Source organism: Neomonachus schauinslandi, chromosome 8 (genome assembly GCF_002201575.2).
Source record: "Neomonachus schauinslandi chromosome 8, ASM220157v2, whole genome shotgun sequence".
Taxonomy (NCBI): Eukaryota; Metazoa; Chordata; class Mammalia; order Carnivora; family Phocidae; genus Neomonachus; species Neomonachus schauinslandi.
Window position 1 is genome coordinate 116,131,747 of NC_058410.1, and position 14,969 is coordinate 116,146,715.

The following is a 14,969-nucleotide window of genomic DNA, read 5'->3' on the forward strand; positions in this document are numbered from 1 at the left end:
CTGGCGCGCATGCGCGGGTGTGGAGGTTATTTGAGGGGAGGCTGGGCGAGGCCGGCTAACAGGGCCGAGGAGACCGCCTCCTCCGTTTCCAACTAGACGAGGGGGCGGGAACTAGCGCGGAGACTTCCCGTCTATACCAAGATGGCTGCCATATCGGCGCTGTCATTTTGGTACAGAGCAGAGCGAAGCGCTTAATTCGACCCGGTTCAGGCCAGAGTCTTTTTCTCTGGGGCTTCCTCGTGCTCAGCTAACCCCCTGGTCAATACTTGGGAATCCCTGATACCTCTTCGGTATCCTTGCACTCAGCCAAGACTCATGTCTTGGGCTGCTCGCCCGCCCTTCCTCCCCCAGCGGCATGCCGCAGGGCAGTGTGGGCCGGTGGGGGTGCGAAAAGAAATGCATTGTGGGGTCGCCTCCCGGTGGCGGCGGCGACGGCCCTGGCTGGATCCCGCAGCGGCGGCGGCGGCGGCAGCAGCCGGAGAACAACAAACCCCGGAGCCGGAGCCGGGGGAGGCTGGACGGGACGGGATGGGCGACAGCGGGCGGGGTGAGTGCCCTAGCGGACGGACGGGCGAACCAGTGACCGCGTTATCTGCGACCCCTCCCCCGCGTCCCCTGGCGCTCTTTCCCTGGCGCTCCCGCCCCCTTGTTTGTAAACATGCGTCCCCTCCCTCCCTAGGGCCTTAGCGCCCTCCCCCCCCTGGGCGGGGCGGGGAGGGGGGAGCTTCCGCCCTCCTAGCTTTGGCTGTTTGAGGCCCTACAATCTGGAGGTCCCGGGCGTGGGACACGAGTCCTCAAGTTTGGGGACTCTGGACGTTTGAAGGCAGATCCTGCTTCCTAGGAGGGGTTCTCTTCCGCCTCTTTTGCTTGTACAGTCGGGCTACAAGCTGGGAATGGAGGGGCCGTCAGTTGCACCCCACGTGCAGCCCCACCCACATAAGACATGACTGGCTTGGGGTGACTAAATGCATTGCTTGGAATTCTCCCTCGCCTGAACTAGCCTGTCTCTTGTCAACCCCCTCCTCTCACCACAATTAGGAGTTAAGCCCTTGTTTGACAACGGGGTGTTTCTGGACATGAGGATGAGTGGGGTGGGTTCGGGTGGGGTGCGGTGGGGGATTAGAGAGAGAATTAAAGTCTCCAGTTGGATGATCTAAGACTCATTTTCTCTTTTTTGTCTTTCTGTCTGTGTGTCTCTGTGCCTGTATGTACCCCTCCCTCAGACTCCCGAAGCCCAGACAGTTCCTCCCCGAATCCCCTTCCCCAGGGGGCCCCTCCCCCTTCTCCTCCTGGGCTACCCTTACCCCCGTCAGCAGCCTCATCCCTTGGAGGTTCCGGGGCCCCCCCCCCCCCCCCCCTGCCCCCCCCCCCCCCGGGCTCCCCTTTCCCGGTCATCAGCTCTTCCATGGGGTCCCCTGGTCTGCCCCCTCCAGCTCCCCCAGGATTCTCCGGGCCTGTCAGCAGTCCCCAGGTGAGAGGTCATGGCTCACTGACTGCCTCTCCACTTTCATTTCCTTGTTTTCCTTGTGACCCCAGATCCTTGTGTGAACTTCCCCATGGTCCACTGACCTTCCAGTCCTCTAATCCTGGCAGGCCTGTGGTCCTTGTGAGACCCTTTGCCCTTCCTGAGGTGACTGATCTTTCAGTGCATGCTTCCTCCCCACCTTATAAAAGAACCCTGAATATTCTGATGTCCCTTTCATCTATCTGTTATTTTTGCCCTTTTTGTCCCATCTGCCATCCTGAAATACATGCCCTTCAGGGCCCCTGTATTGCACAATTTCAGGGAGAACTGTATGTCTGATCTCTTTGCGGTTGTGCTCCAGGGGTGGCCCTTCACAGACTGCAGTGTAAATAATGTCCTCTGTAATGTGCAATGCAGGGCCCTGCCTAGGTGGTAGGGGATGATTTCCATGACCTCTGAGAGATTCTCCTTCCCAATGAGTCTCCCTGTGACTTCCCTATTTCCCCCATCCCAGATTAACTCAACAGTGTCGCTCCCTGGGGGTGGGTCTGGCCCCCCTGAAGATGTGAAGCCACCAGTCTTAGGGGTCCGGGGCCTGCACTGTCCACCCCCTCCAGGTGGCCCTGGGGCTGGCAAAAGGCTTTGTGCCATCTGCGGGGACCGAAGCTCAGGTATGGGGCTCAGAGGATCACCAGAGAGGAAGAAAGAGAGTGTCTGACATTTACCAACACCTGTGGGATTCCCAGGGGCTCACAGGGTTACATTGGAGCAAGTGGGTGGGGGGAAGCCTGGTGATAGGTAAGGGACCTGGAGCTCAGATCTGGGATGGGGGATGGTCAGAGGAAAGCGGGGGCTGGTATAGGGTTTTGAACAGTGAGGAGTGTGGGACTGGATCATCCCTCGTGTCCGGGTTCCCCATCTCTGGATTTGGCAATGGATTTAAGCTAAGTTTGCTGGGGGGAAGCTGGCAAGAGACATAATGGCAAGGGACCTCCGTGCAGCCTTGTTGCTCTTCCCCTCACCTTCTAGGCAAACACTATGGGGTTTACAGCTGTGAGGGCTGCAAAGGCTTCTTCAAGCGCACCATCCGTAAGGACCTGACCTACTCGTGCCGGGACAACAAGGACTGCACCGTGGACAAGCGCCAGCGCAACCGCTGTCAGTACTGCCGCTACCAGAAGTGCCTGGCCACCGGCATGAAGAGGGAGGGTAAGGGCCCGCCAGCCAGGCTTCCCTAGGCTACCCTGCGGGAGAGGAGGGAGGAGGTGGAGGGAGACTGCAGGAAAGGCCAAACTGTGCCTCTAGGGAGGACGGCACTGTTCTCTCTCCTCCTCCAGAGGGCGGTATTCGATTCCTCTCTCCCGTCAGCAGCTCTTGTCCCTGGTATGCTGCTTCGTTCTCTAGTTTCCTTCTTAATGGGGGTGCTTCTCTGTGGCCTGCCCCTAGGACCCGTCCTCCCGTCCCTAGTGCTAGGGTAGGCTAAGCTTTCCTTACCCATGAGGGCCTTCTCTGTCTCCCCTTCAGTTACCTGAATAGTCCCTCCTCTTTGACCCAGTGGTTGCTTCTCTGTGGTCCGTCCTCCAAAGTCTGGGACTCTCCTCATTTAGAAAGTTACAGACTTTACTGAAGACCTCAGGGATGCCTTCCCTTTTCTTTATCTTCTTAAGTCTGATTCTGGAATTCTCAGACTCTTTGGAGTGTCTTAGTCAAATCCCTCATTTTAGCGAAGATGAGCCTGAGGCCTGGTTTTCCCAAGGTCATGTAACAAAGGAGGGGCAGGGCTGGGATCAGAATCCATCCTTGAAGACTCAGGCCAGTGATCCTTTCACTGCTCTTTGTTGAATCAGAAGAGCATCGGATTTGCAGTCAGGCACCCTTGGATTTAGATGGATGACTTGCCGTGTATTACGTGAACTTGGGCAAGCTATCTAACTTCTCCAAGCCCTGCATTCTTCATCTTTAATAACAGAGATAAGAGCTCACAAGATTCTTACAGTAATTGAGGGAACATTAAAATGTGTTTTCACATTTCTTAGCATGTAGTTGGTCCTCAGTTTAAACGTTAGCTTTCTCCATCATCCTTTACCCTCCCTTCCCCTCCTCCTTCTTGGTTTATTTATCTGCCCTTTTGTTTTGTTTTTTTTATCTGCCCTTTTGTAACCCCTGCTTCCAGACTGCCCCTAGTCCACCATTGCTGGTGACTTCCCCAATTCCTATAAATATCTCCTAAGGGCCATGAGAACCCTGATAAGACCCTAAGGACATTTCAGAACCCCTCACGGCTGACTGTTGACTTTCCCCTTTTTTTTTTCCTCCTCTTCCCACCCCCAGCGGTACAGGAGGAGCGTCAGCGGGGGAAGGACAAGGACGGGGATGGGGAGGGGGCTGGGGGAGCCCCCGAGGAGATGCCTGTGGACAGGATCCTGGAGGCAGAGCTTGCTGTGGAGCAGAAGAGTGACCAGGGCGTTGAGGGTCCTGGGGGAACCGGGGGTAGCGGCAGCAGCGTGAGTGATGGGGTCAATCCAGTCTCTTTCCTGATGGGGGTGGGGGATGGGAGTCTAGGTTGGTTCTATTTCCCTCTCCTCTCCCTTTCCCTCCCAACCCCCACCCCACCCCCAAACACTGCCTGGGACTGGAAGTGCTGCCAAACAAGGTCTCTCAAACATCTGAGGTGGGTGTGATAGTTTTCTCTGTCCCCATCCCAAAACAACCCAGTGGCAGAACCACAGGCAAGTCCTAAATACGTAACTGTTTTCATGAATGCCTGAGGAGAAGCCTGACTTACAAGTATTGGTTCAGATGGTTTTGAAGGGAGACTCCTTTAAGGAGGTGGTATCAGAAACATCTTACAAGGGGGGGGCTTCCACTGTACCTCCAGACCTTCCATAACTCTTACCCCCCATCCCCTGCAGCCAAATGACCCCGTGACTAACATCTGTCAGGCAGCTGACAAACAGCTATTCACGCTTGTTGAGTGGGCGAAGAGGATCCCACACTTTTCCTCCTTGCCTCTGGATGACCAGGTCATATTGCTACGGGCAGGTCAGTGACCTTGGATCCCCTTGAGCTCTTGACATATGACCCCTACTCGACCTTCTGACCTTCAGTGACCCCAGTGCATACTTACATACCAAGGGGGCCAAGTTCATTGACCTCACCGCTTCTTCTTCTCTTCCCCGGATACGCTTTGAATCCCATGGTCTGCTCTCTGGCTCCTGACCCTTGCTGCCCCCAACCCAGGCTGGAATGAGCTCCTCATTGCTTCCTTCTCCCACCGATCCATTGATGTCCGAGATGGCATCCTCCTCGCCACAGGTCTTCATGTGCACCGCAACTCAGCCCATTCGGCAGGCGTGGGAGCCATCTTTGATCGGTCAGTGGCCCTCGGCTGGGCTGGCCTGTAGGTAGAGGGGGTGGGGCTATAGGCTGGTCCGTGTCCAAGGCTGGCTGAGCTGTGACCTTTGAGTGACCTGCAGGTCCCTCTCCAGGGTGCTGACAGAGCTAGTGTCCAAAATGCGTGACATGAGGATGGACAAGACAGAGCTTGGCTGCCTGAGGGCAATCATTCTGTTCAATCCAGGTAAGAGGAGGATCACCCCTGTCTCTCAAGACCAAGGCAACCTTGGAGCCTCCTCTTCTCCAGAGACTCCTAAGTTACCCAGCTATCCCCCTCAACCCGGAAATCTCCCAGCTGACCAAGAAAAGCCCACATCCACTGATACATTCCCCTTTGATCCCATTCCATAACTTGCCCTGCTTCCCTTTCCAGGCGTCTGGTAAAGGGCTAGTAGGTGGGGCCCAGAAGGGACATTGTGTGGGCCACATCTCCACATTTCTGACTTGATTTGTCTTCCTTCTTCTTCCTCCTCTTTTCCCTGCCATCTCAGATGCCAAGGGCCTCTCCAACCCTAGTGAGGTGGAGGTTCTGCGGGAGAAAGTGTACGCTTCACTGGAGACCTATTGCAAGCAGAAGTACCCTGAGCAGCAGGGACGGTGAGAAGGAGCTGTGGGGGTGAGGGGTTGTGGGGTGCCATGAGGGTGTGTTCAGGGCCCATGTGGTTCCATCTGTCTTCTCCCACCTCTACCTCAGGTTTGCCAAGCTGCTGCTACGTCTTCCTGCCCTCAGATCCATCGGCCTTAAGTGTCTAGAGCATCTGTTTTTCTTCAAGCTCATTGGAGACACCCCCATTGACACCTTCCTCATGGAGATGCTTGAGGCTCCCCACCAGCTGGCCTGAGCCCAGACCCAAACATGGTGCTCCTCCTCACACCTGAGGAGTACACATCTGAGGGGGACTCCAGCCTTGGGGCATGGTGGGGAGGGGCCATGCCCTAGAATCTTGATGGGGTGAGGAGTACAGGGCAGAGCTGAGACCTCCAAGGGGATCCATAAACCCTCCAGGGGGTTTCCGTGACATCCCAAGTCAGAGGGGACCCCAGATCCTTGTGAGGGCTGGACCTCTCCCTTCAGTGGCCTTGAGTCTCTGAATTTATCTGGGTCTGCCATGATTTGGGGTGATTTCTCACCCCCTGCCTGGAACGATCTCTCCTTCCCCCAGCACAAAGCACTGGCCTTGCTCACAGGACCTTGCTTCCTTCTCATCTTGCCTCACTTAGCTACCCATGCAAAAAGAGAGAATGGGAACTCGCCCAGAGATGGATATTGGGGGGCAGGCCCCCCAAACTGACGGACATGAGAGTAGTACTCTGACAGGCCTTCCTTGAGGCCTTGACAGTAGCCCGGCAGGTGGGGGCTACTCTGGAAGAGGGAGGGGCCCTGTCACTGTTTCCAGTCCAGAGTCCCTCTCACACCTCACCTCCTGCTGCAGTCAGACTGAAAAATAAAAAGGTGGTGGTGGTTAGGGGGTGGGTGAAGATGTAGGAACCCATCTGCTATTTTTAATTTCCTCTGAGGATAGAGACTTGCAGTTAGACTCAAAGAAGTACTGTACTTTCCCAGGTTGACTAAGAGATGCCAGCGGTGGAGGTGGTGTTTGGGAAAGGCTGGGCCCTGAGATGGTCTGTCCCTGGGGCCCTTCAAGCACTGGCCTTCCCAACCCCCTCCCCATCTCTTCTTGTCTAACTAGGGGAAGGGGCCTGGGATGTGATGGCGGGGAGGGGCAGGGGATGGTTTGGTGAGTAGTCCTCTCAGGCCCTTCCTTTCACAGACTTCCCCCAGACCTGGGCACACACAGTGTAGCCTGGGGGACACAGGACCCTGGCCTGAGAATTGAGGGGGAATGGTCAGCCTGCAGAGATGGGGTGCTGGGGCTGCATGATTTTTGCCCTGCAGCTCTTCTCTCTGGGATTCCTTTCCCTTCTCTTTCACTCACACATAAAATAGCTTTCAAATTAAAATCGCTGTTTTCTGGACTGCGGTGACTGTATTGGGGGGCAGCACTGCGTCGGCCACGGGCGCGTGCGGGGGGGGTGGGTATCCGGTCGGGAGCTCCGGACGCGCTCCCTTGACGCCGCCGCCGAGGTTCCCTGGGGCCCGAGAGGCGGGCACAGGGTGGGGGACACAAGGCGGCTTTGTCGGGGAGGGGGGGAGAGGGTGTGCCAGGCTGGGGGCGGGGCCGGCCGGAGGAGGAAGAGGGGAGCGGCTGATTCTCAAAGGCGCCTTGTTCGCTTGCGCCCTCCTCGCGCCAGCGGGCGGCGGCGCCTCGGCTCGCCCCTGTCTTCTCCGGCTGCGCCGCGGGCTCCAGGCAGACCCGGCGCCGTGCCCGTCCGTGGGGACGCACTGGGTGCTGAGCGCGGCGGCCTCTTCAGGCGTTGCCCGCCCGGAGGCGGTCTCTCGTCCCTGAGTGACCCTGTTTCCCCGCATTCTTCCAACTAGCTTCGACGGCCCCCTCATCTCTCCGATGGGTCCCTTGCCATCTGGGCTCCCGGGCTCCCTGACTTCGTCCCCCTCGTTTTCATCTCCTTGGACCTGATTATGCTGTGTGTGTCGGGCTGTCCAGTCTCTGGCTCTCTCCGCCCCCCACGCCGGGTCCCTCTGCCTCCCTTCTAACCACCTGTCTCCGGCCCCTTGCAGCCGTCGGGTAGCAGGTCCCCAGTCGCTATCTATAGCCTAGTCTATAAATACCCCCTCCCCAGGCCGGCTCTGTAATTACACTGGGCGGGGCGAGGGGAAGTAATTATGGAGACCTGATAGGGGGGAGGTAGAGACCCCCCCCCCAGGCCCGCCTCTCCCCTCCCACCGTGCCCTAAGTCCCGCCCAGGACTGCTGAAAAGGAGTCTCTGGGCCCCCAGGTGGGAGGGAGTTGAGGTGGGGGCTCTGAGTGGACCTCTGGGTCCTAGAAAAGGAAGGGGCAAGGGAAGAGATATCGGGGTTCCCGAAAAGGTAATCTTGGGTACAGGCCACTCAGTCTCTGCAAGGAGCAGGGGAAAGCAGTCTGAGGGTCAGCGAAGGAGGACTCCTGCCCCCCCACTCCCAACCAGGTGGAGATCGAGGGTGGGGTTTCCCCTCGGTGGCTGTGGGCGGGCGGCTGGAGGAGGGGGCTGGGCCGGGGGCGGGGTGGGGGCTGTGGGCCGCCGGGGTGGCCGAGGACACACAGGAGCGGTGGCCACCGAGGAAGGAGCAGCGCCAGAGACCCGACGGCGCCCGGCTGCATGGAGCTGGGCCGCTGAGAGCTGTCGCTACCCGACAGCCTCTGACCTCCGCCGGACCCCAGCGTCCGAGGCTCAAAGCCTGCTCATTCTCTCCCGTCAGCCTTGGGGCGTTCTGCTCCTCTGGCCGCCCATAGATCCTTGGGACCCGGCGTTCGGGTCGCCAGCCATGGAGCGGTGCAGCCGCTGCCATCGCCTCCTCCTGCTGGTACCGCTGGTGCTGGGGTTGAGCGCGGTCCCCGCCAGGGCAGGTAAGAGGAGTCCCGACACCTGCGTCCTCAGAGTCAGGCTGCAGCTCTCATAACCCGCCCCCCCCCACCTGCTGATGCCTGGGGCAGAGCTTCCAAATCCAAGAAAGGCTGGAGGGCAGGTCACCTAGGTCCCTGGGAACCAAGGTAGGGATCTCTTTGCCTCCTTGAAGTGACTGGGAGAGGGCAGGGAAGGCTGAAAGGTGGAGGCTCACCTTAAAGAAGGGACTGGATGCTGGGGTACTCCAGGGAGAGCCAAAGGTGGCCGGGGCTGGTGTAGTCCAGCAGATGGTGGGGTGGGGAGGTAGATGCCAGTGTTGATGGGTGAGGATTGTGTGTGTATCTTCTGGGCTTTCTATCTCTATGTCTGGGGTGAGAGGGAAGCATCTGTGGGTCAGCGCAGAGCCTAGTAAGTAGAGAAAGGAGGGACGCCTGGATTATTTGTCCCACTGGCTTCCGGGACAGGATCCCCTTCCCCCTCCCTGTGCCCTCGATGCTGCCACGCGGCTGGCTCTGGGGAGCACCGGGGCTGGCTGCCAACAGGACGGCCGCTGGACAGGCTGGGATCAGGTGTCTGAGGTGGGAGCCAACTCTTTGCATTCCTGCCCCACCCCTCCCCCTCTGGCACAAAGGGACCCCTGGGACCCTGGTGTCCACAACCCCAATCATTTCCTTCTTTTTCCCAGGATCCAGAAGTCCTGGCACCTAGGAAAGGGATTTGATGCCGGACAGGAGGAGGCTGGGTGTACCTGGGTCCTGGGCAGTCCTGGGGGCAAGCCTCCCACTCCTGGCAACACTGAAGGCTGATTTGCATGTAACTCCACTATTCATTTCTTCTCCATCCTGGAGAGAAAATGGTCAGAATAGCAGCATAAAGGATTTAGATTAGATTACAGAAAGAAGAACTTCCAAGATTCGAGGAGCATGAGGCTGAGGGACAGGAAATGGACGTGTGTGATGTCTGTGGACTCTTGGAGCCTTTCTTAGGGAAGAAAGGAATCCTCTAGCATGGAGGCTGAGATGACTGTCTCTTATTTTGGGTTTGAGTGGCTAGAGATGGGACTCTATAGGGAAATGGGCTAGTGTGGAATTCATAAGAGTAAAAAAATGCGGCATTTGGGGGCCAAAGGTAGAGTGGTGGGGCTGATGGGGCTACCAGTGAGGAGCCTGTGGGGCAGACTGAGGTCGGAGTCAGTGGGCACATATGTGGCCTGAGATGGGCAGATGGGTGGGCAGACCTGTGGGTAGGTCGTCTATAGGATAGAACTATACTCCTGTGGTGTTTGGAGAAGGGCGGGGGCCTCTGAGGTCTCCTTGGCCTGGGGTCTCTGTGAGTCTCTGTGTCTCTGTCTCACTCACCCTTCCTCTCTCAAAGCGGCCCTTGTGTGTTGGTGTTTGCGGAGCTGCCACACTCAGGGGCCAGGCTAGGGAGGGGGGGCGGGTGGTGAAGGGGAGGGCGAGGCCGTGGTTTCCCGGCTCCTGGACTCAAAGGGCCTTTTTTCTGCCTGTCCGCCCCACCTCACCCACCCCACCCAGCTCTACTCTCCTGATCGCTCTGGCCCCTGCCCTGCCCTATGCTTCTCTAAAAATTTTGCTGGACTTTCTTTGGGATTTTTCCAATCTGGACCTGATGGCGTGAGGAGTGTGTGTACCAGGGAGCAAGTGAAGGAAAGGTGACCTTTGTCTTCCAGGGAGTTTGAGCCTGAGGAAGCTGAATTCTAGGTGGTTGGGGGGATGGCCTGGGTCTCAAATCTTTGGATCCAAGAGGTGGGGGTAGTGGGGCAGGGTTGAAGTTCCAGGTGTGGGGAACTTGCCCGGGTTTTGGGCAAGGACTCTGATGGGATCCACAGATGTATGGCTCAGGGCCCTGGACCAGCTCCGGATCCTCGTGGCAGTTTCTGCCCCCACCCCCCCCCCCCCCCGTCCATCTCCCCAGCCAGGGGTACAGGCTCCTGGGGTGGCTCTTTCTGCTATCTCCTTCCTCAGCATGGTCAGAGTTGTCCCCACCTCCCCAAATGCAGGCACTGAAGCAGTTTGGAGCCCCATCCCCTAAGGTTTGCCTCTCTGCTCCCTCCCAAGTGGCCCCCCCTGCACCTCCTGTGCTCAGGATGATCGATTGCCCAGATGTTGTTTGTGCTGGAGATAGGGGAAAGAGGCCAGAGACCCAGAGACCCAGAGATATGGAAAGGGAGTGAGAGAGGGAGAAAGACAGGGGAGAGAAAAGCATAGAAAGAGCATGAGGGAGGTGGAGGAAGACAGAAGAGACAGGGAGACAGAAAGATCAACAGATCCAGAGACAAGAAGAGTGAGAGAGACAGAGAAGGGGAGATGGTGGAGAGTAGAGAGAAATCCACAGGTTGAAAGACAGAGATGGGGAGAGACTGAGCAAGACACACTGGGAGGGAGATGGGCAGGGGTCATGTGGAGCTGAACACAGGGCCAGTGCTGCCCTCTTCCAGGTGACTCTGGTTTCCTATCCATTCAGGGCCCATTCAGGGGAAAGTAAGGGAGAGGTGACCTTTGCCTTCAGGGAGCTTGAGCTCCAGGAAGTTGAGTTCTGGACTCCAAATACCCCCATATCTTGGCGCTCCTGAAGGTGTGTCCCTTCTCCTGATCCTCATGGATTCTCCCAGGTGCACGCCCTGTGGATGTGCTCCGGGCCCTGAGGTTCCCCTCCCTTCCTGATGGCGTCCAGAGGGCAAGAGGCATCTGTCTGGCTGATGTGGCCTACCGAGTATCCCGACCAGCCCAGCTCAGTGCACCCACCCACCAGCTCTTCCCAGGTATGGGTGACATGCTGGAGTAGCGAGAGCTGGGGGAGAGCCTGGAGTGGGGTCTAGAATCAGACACCAGAAGGGAAAGATTTTATGGCTCTTTTTGCCTCTCATTCCACCTGGTTGTGTCTCTCTCGGGTACCAGGAGGTTTTCCCAAAGATTTCTCATTGCTGACTGCTGTCCGGACCCACCCTGGCCTCCAGGCTCCCCTCCTGACTCTCTACAGTGCCCAGGGTGTCCAACAGCTGGGCCTGGAGCTTGGCCGACCCTTCCGCTTCCTGTATGAGGACCAGACTGGACGGCCTCGACCTCCGGCTCAGCCAGTCTTCCGAGGCCTCAGCCTAGCAGATGGCAAGTAAGTCAGTTTGCTCCTCTGGTCTGCCTGGACTGGCCTTTCAGGAGCTCCCCTCTGGCCACTGGCCCCAGAACCCCCAATCCCTGAACTAGGAAGCCTTTTGGCCACACCTCACCTACCTACTGCCCAAACTTCAGACGCTTCTGGCCCAGAGTTTAGGCTTTAGAGTTTAAATCCTTGCATGTAGTACTAGCCTGTGCTTTGGGCAAGTTAACTTTTTTAAGCCTCAGTTTCTATGGCTATAACATAGGGATGATACTATTATCATTAGCTCCAACCTTTCCATCATCTGCTCTCCAGCCCTGTTGACTCCCCCCACACCCTCAGTCAGTCAATTGAACCACTCCCCCCATGACCAGGTGGCACCGTGTGGCTGTGGCTGTGAAGGGCCAGTCTATCACCCTCATAGTTGACTGCAAGAAGCGAGTCACCCGGCCTCTCCCCCGAAGTGCTCGTCCACTGTTGGACATCCACGGAGTGATTATCTTTGGTGCCCGTATCCTGGATGAAGAAGTGTTTGAGGTAACCAGAACATAGAACAGAGTGGTTTCTGGTCCCACATCTTGTGCCTGTTCTCCTTCTGGCCCCAGTACTCCATCTTCTTATAGCCTAGCCCTTCATTTGAGCTCTCATGAATCTCTATTTCCATTTCCTATCCTCAGGGCTAATTTTCTCTGTAGGACAATTAGGTGCCCACTTATATGGCAGGACAGCTGTCTTTATCAGTCTTCATGAGTCTGCCTGTCCATTCATCCCTTCAACCAATCTCTCTATCTGCACCCACTCATTCATAGACTCATCTAATACCCATCCATCCATTTATGCACTCACTCACCAATCAAGCATTCAGGTTTGTACCCACTCTCTTGCCCATCTTCCTCTGCCCGGCCACTTTCTTCTTCACTCATCCATCAATCTATCATCTTTAACCCATCCATTTATTCACTCATTCATCCACCCACCCAGCCCATCTACCCATGCATGCGAGGATGCATGTATTCATCCATCCCCTCATTCACCCACCCATCTCCTCACCCACCCACTTTCCATCCAACCATTCACTCATTCATTCACATATTCACTTCCATCCATCTATCTACCAATCTGTTTCCTCTACTCCATACCTCCATTTATCTACCCACCAATCCTCCCATTCATTCATTCACCATCCACCAACTCTCCCGTTCAGTCAGTCATGCATTTGAGCCCCCATTCATTCACCCACTGACCCATCCATCCCATCCATCCATCCATCCATCCTTCTATCCATCCACCTGTCCATCCATCCACCCACCCAGCCAGTCAATATTCTCTGAATACCTGCTGTCCCAGTGTCAAGGGGAACACAGAAGAATAATAGAAGGTCTCTATTATTCTCAGGAGCTCCCAGTTCCTCTTTTAAGATGAGACAATAACCCCAAACTATAATACAAGGCAAGATATGCTAAGTACCATGTGTGGGCACAAATAAATGCCATTGGAATTCAAAAGTGGCTTCCCTCTCCCCCATTTCTAGAGGTCCTGAGAATTCTCATCATCACTGCCATTGGAAGGTCAAAGCAACTAAGGCTGGGCCACTGTTTCCAGAAGCCTTTGTGGAAAGGTCCATGCATTACCACAGTGTTGGATTTAGAGTTGGAATGTTTGAATTCTAGTCCCGAGTCTACCATTGCAAGTGACCTTGGGCCAGTCATTGCCTCTTTGAGTTTTCCTGAATGGAATATTTGAACAATAGGCATTGTCCTACTGATTTTTCCAGTTGTGGTGAAGGTCCAGTGGAATTATGGATGGGAAGGTCCTTTGAAAATGAAAAGGGCTGTGTACATGGGAGGGCTGATAATGATCTTTCCCATTATGTCCTTTTACCTAGGATTGGCTCTTACCCTGTGTCCCAGACTTGACCCTCTGTCTCTCTCTGAAACCCTCTCTGCCTCCCTCCATTGATGTTCGTTCCCCATGTCTTTGCAGGGTGATATCCAGGAGCTTGTCATTGTCCCAGGGGTGCAAGCTGCTTACGAATCCTGTGAACAGAAGGAGCTGGAGTGTGAAGGAGCATGGAGGGAGAGACCTCAGAAACAACAGTCTCACAGGGCCCAGAGATCTCCAAAGCAGCAGCCATCAAGACTTCATAGGCCACAAAACCAGGAACCTCAGCGACAGGTGAGGGAGCTGGGTGAACCCCAAACCACAGCACGCTCCAGGGAGGGAAGGTACCCAGACACCTCCCCAGGGGAATTTCCCCAATGTTCCAGAGCTCCCCATCCTATTTTGGGCTCCTGTTCCCCCCTTCACTGGAGCCACTCCAACCACACCTCCCTCTCCCAACCATCACTCCCTCCTCCCAGTCCTCATTCATCAACCTTTTTATTTTCAATTAAAAATAAAAAGAGTCGGGGCGCCTGGGTGGCTCAGTCGTTGGGCGTCTGCCTTCGGCTCAGGTCATGATCCCAGGGTCCTGGGATCAAGCCCCGCGTCGGGCTCCCTGCTCGGCGGGAAGCCTGCCTCTCCCTCTCCCACTCCCCCTGCTTGTGTTCCTGCTCTCGCTATCTCTCTCTGTCAAATAAATAAATAAAATCTTTAAAAAAAAATAAAAATAAAAATAAAAAAAATAAAAAAATAAAAAGAGTCATTATGAAAGACTTCATGACTGGGAGCTGTGTCCCCTGCTTGCATCTCCTTTCCTCTGCCAGTCTTTCTGGAACTGTGTCCTTGGTCTTCCCATCCCTTCCTTGAATTAAGAGATTGGGGGGCAGTGTGTGTGGGGGGGATAAGATGCAGGGACAGAGGATGGGAGAGCAGAGTAGGGGAGAGACAGAACCAGAGAGACAAAAGTTGAAATGGTAAGACCTAGGAGGAGAAATGGGGAGGAGCAGGAGATAGAGAAAGTCCCAGAAGAGTGCTGGGTCCATGCAATTCTGTGTTGGGGCCCAGTCTCTGGCCCCCTGCATGTGGAGGTGCAGAATAAAGGGCTGGGTGGCAGGGGGTGGGGAGGGAGGGACAGGGGACTCTGGGTTGGGTGGGGTCCAGATGGTTAGGGTGACAGATATGATCTGGGGTCAGTGGTCTGAAGGTTAGAGGGTCAATCTCTTAATCATGTCTGCTTCTGTTCCACATGTGGGACCCACGCCCCCACCTCTCCCCATCTCTCTCCTGACCCCCAACCTCTCCTTTCATCCCCAACTCCTACCCCTTTTCCAAACTCCCACACCATCCCCTTCTCTCCCTCTCCTCACCCTTATACCCCTACCTCTTCCTACTATTCCCACTGCCCATTCCCGAACCTTAGCCCACTGAGTCTTTCTACTATGACTACGAGACCCACTATTATGATGTGAGGACTGCAGGGACGACCCCTAATTATCAGGTAAACTTGAGGGACCCCTTCATTTCTTCCCCTCCTCCCACCACTCCTTGTAAACATCTCCTATGGCACCTTCCTCCCCTCTTAACATGTGGGGAGAGACATCATATATTTAGATTACGGGAGTGTCCTCACTGCCCCCTCCCATGTCTCTCT

At 55.9% G+C, this 14,969-nt stretch overlaps 2 protein-coding genes across 5 annotated transcripts in view; both read left to right on the plus strand.

Annotated features, from left to right (window-relative positions):
* The first annotated feature begins 9 nt into the window (after positions 1-9).
* RXRB (retinoid X receptor beta) lies at positions 10-6,840 on the plus strand. Of its 4 annotated transcripts, none has more exons than XM_044917610.1 (10): positions 143-547; positions 1,224-1,471; positions 1,980-2,136; positions 2,495-2,674; positions 3,797-3,969; positions 4,378-4,507; positions 4,706-4,838; positions 4,942-5,045; positions 5,353-5,458; positions 5,556-6,840. In XM_044917610.1, exons 1-10 carry the CDS (start codon positions 316-318, stop codon positions 5,701-5,703), a joined length of 1,611 nt encoding a protein of 536 aa, XP_044773545.1. In that variant the 5' UTR covers positions 143-315; the 3' UTR covers positions 5,704-6,840. The 4 variants fall into 4 exon arrangements, with proteins under 4 accessions (XP_044773547.1, XP_044773545.1, XP_021540326.2 ...); XM_021684651.2 differs by having other exon boundaries at positions 4,954-5,045; XM_044917612.1 differs by lacking the exons at positions 143-547; positions 1,224-1,471 and adding an exon at positions 10-25 and having other exon boundaries at positions 2,083-2,136; positions 5,556-6,833.
* A 1,403-nt stretch (positions 6,841-8,243) lies between these two features.
* The window catches only part of COL11A2 (collagen type XI alpha 2 chain), a 28,063-nt gene continuing 21,337 nt past the window's right edge, over positions 8,244-14,969 (plus strand). Inside the window, exons 1-6 of the mRNA XM_021684541.1 lie at positions 8,244-8,325; positions 10,956-11,105; positions 11,242-11,452; positions 11,812-11,974; positions 13,421-13,612; positions 14,739-14,816. Of these exons, the coding sequence (XP_021540216.1) occupies positions 8,244-8,325; positions 10,956-11,105; positions 11,242-11,452; positions 11,812-11,974; positions 13,421-13,612; positions 14,739-14,816 (876 nt within the window). The remainder of the gene's footprint in view (positions 8,326-10,955; positions 11,106-11,241; positions 11,453-11,811; positions 11,975-13,420; positions 13,613-14,738; positions 14,817-14,969) is intronic.

What these genes read in the sequence shown, in the direction of transcription:
- RXRB (XM_044917610.1), top strand. Translation starts at nt 316, where the DNA reads ATGTCTTGGGCTGCTCGCCCGCCCTTCCTCCCCCAGCGGCATGCCGCA. An exon ending in GATGGGCGACAGCGGGCGGG is followed by an intron (nt 548 to 1,223) that starts GTGAGTGCCCTA and finishes CCCCTCCCTCAG; the next exon opens with ACTCCCGAAGCCCAGACAGT. An exon ending in GTGGGAGCCATCTTTGATCG is followed by an intron (nt 4,839 to 4,941) that starts GTCAGTGGCCCT and finishes AGTGACCTGCAG; the next exon opens with GTCCCTCTCCAGGGTGCTGA.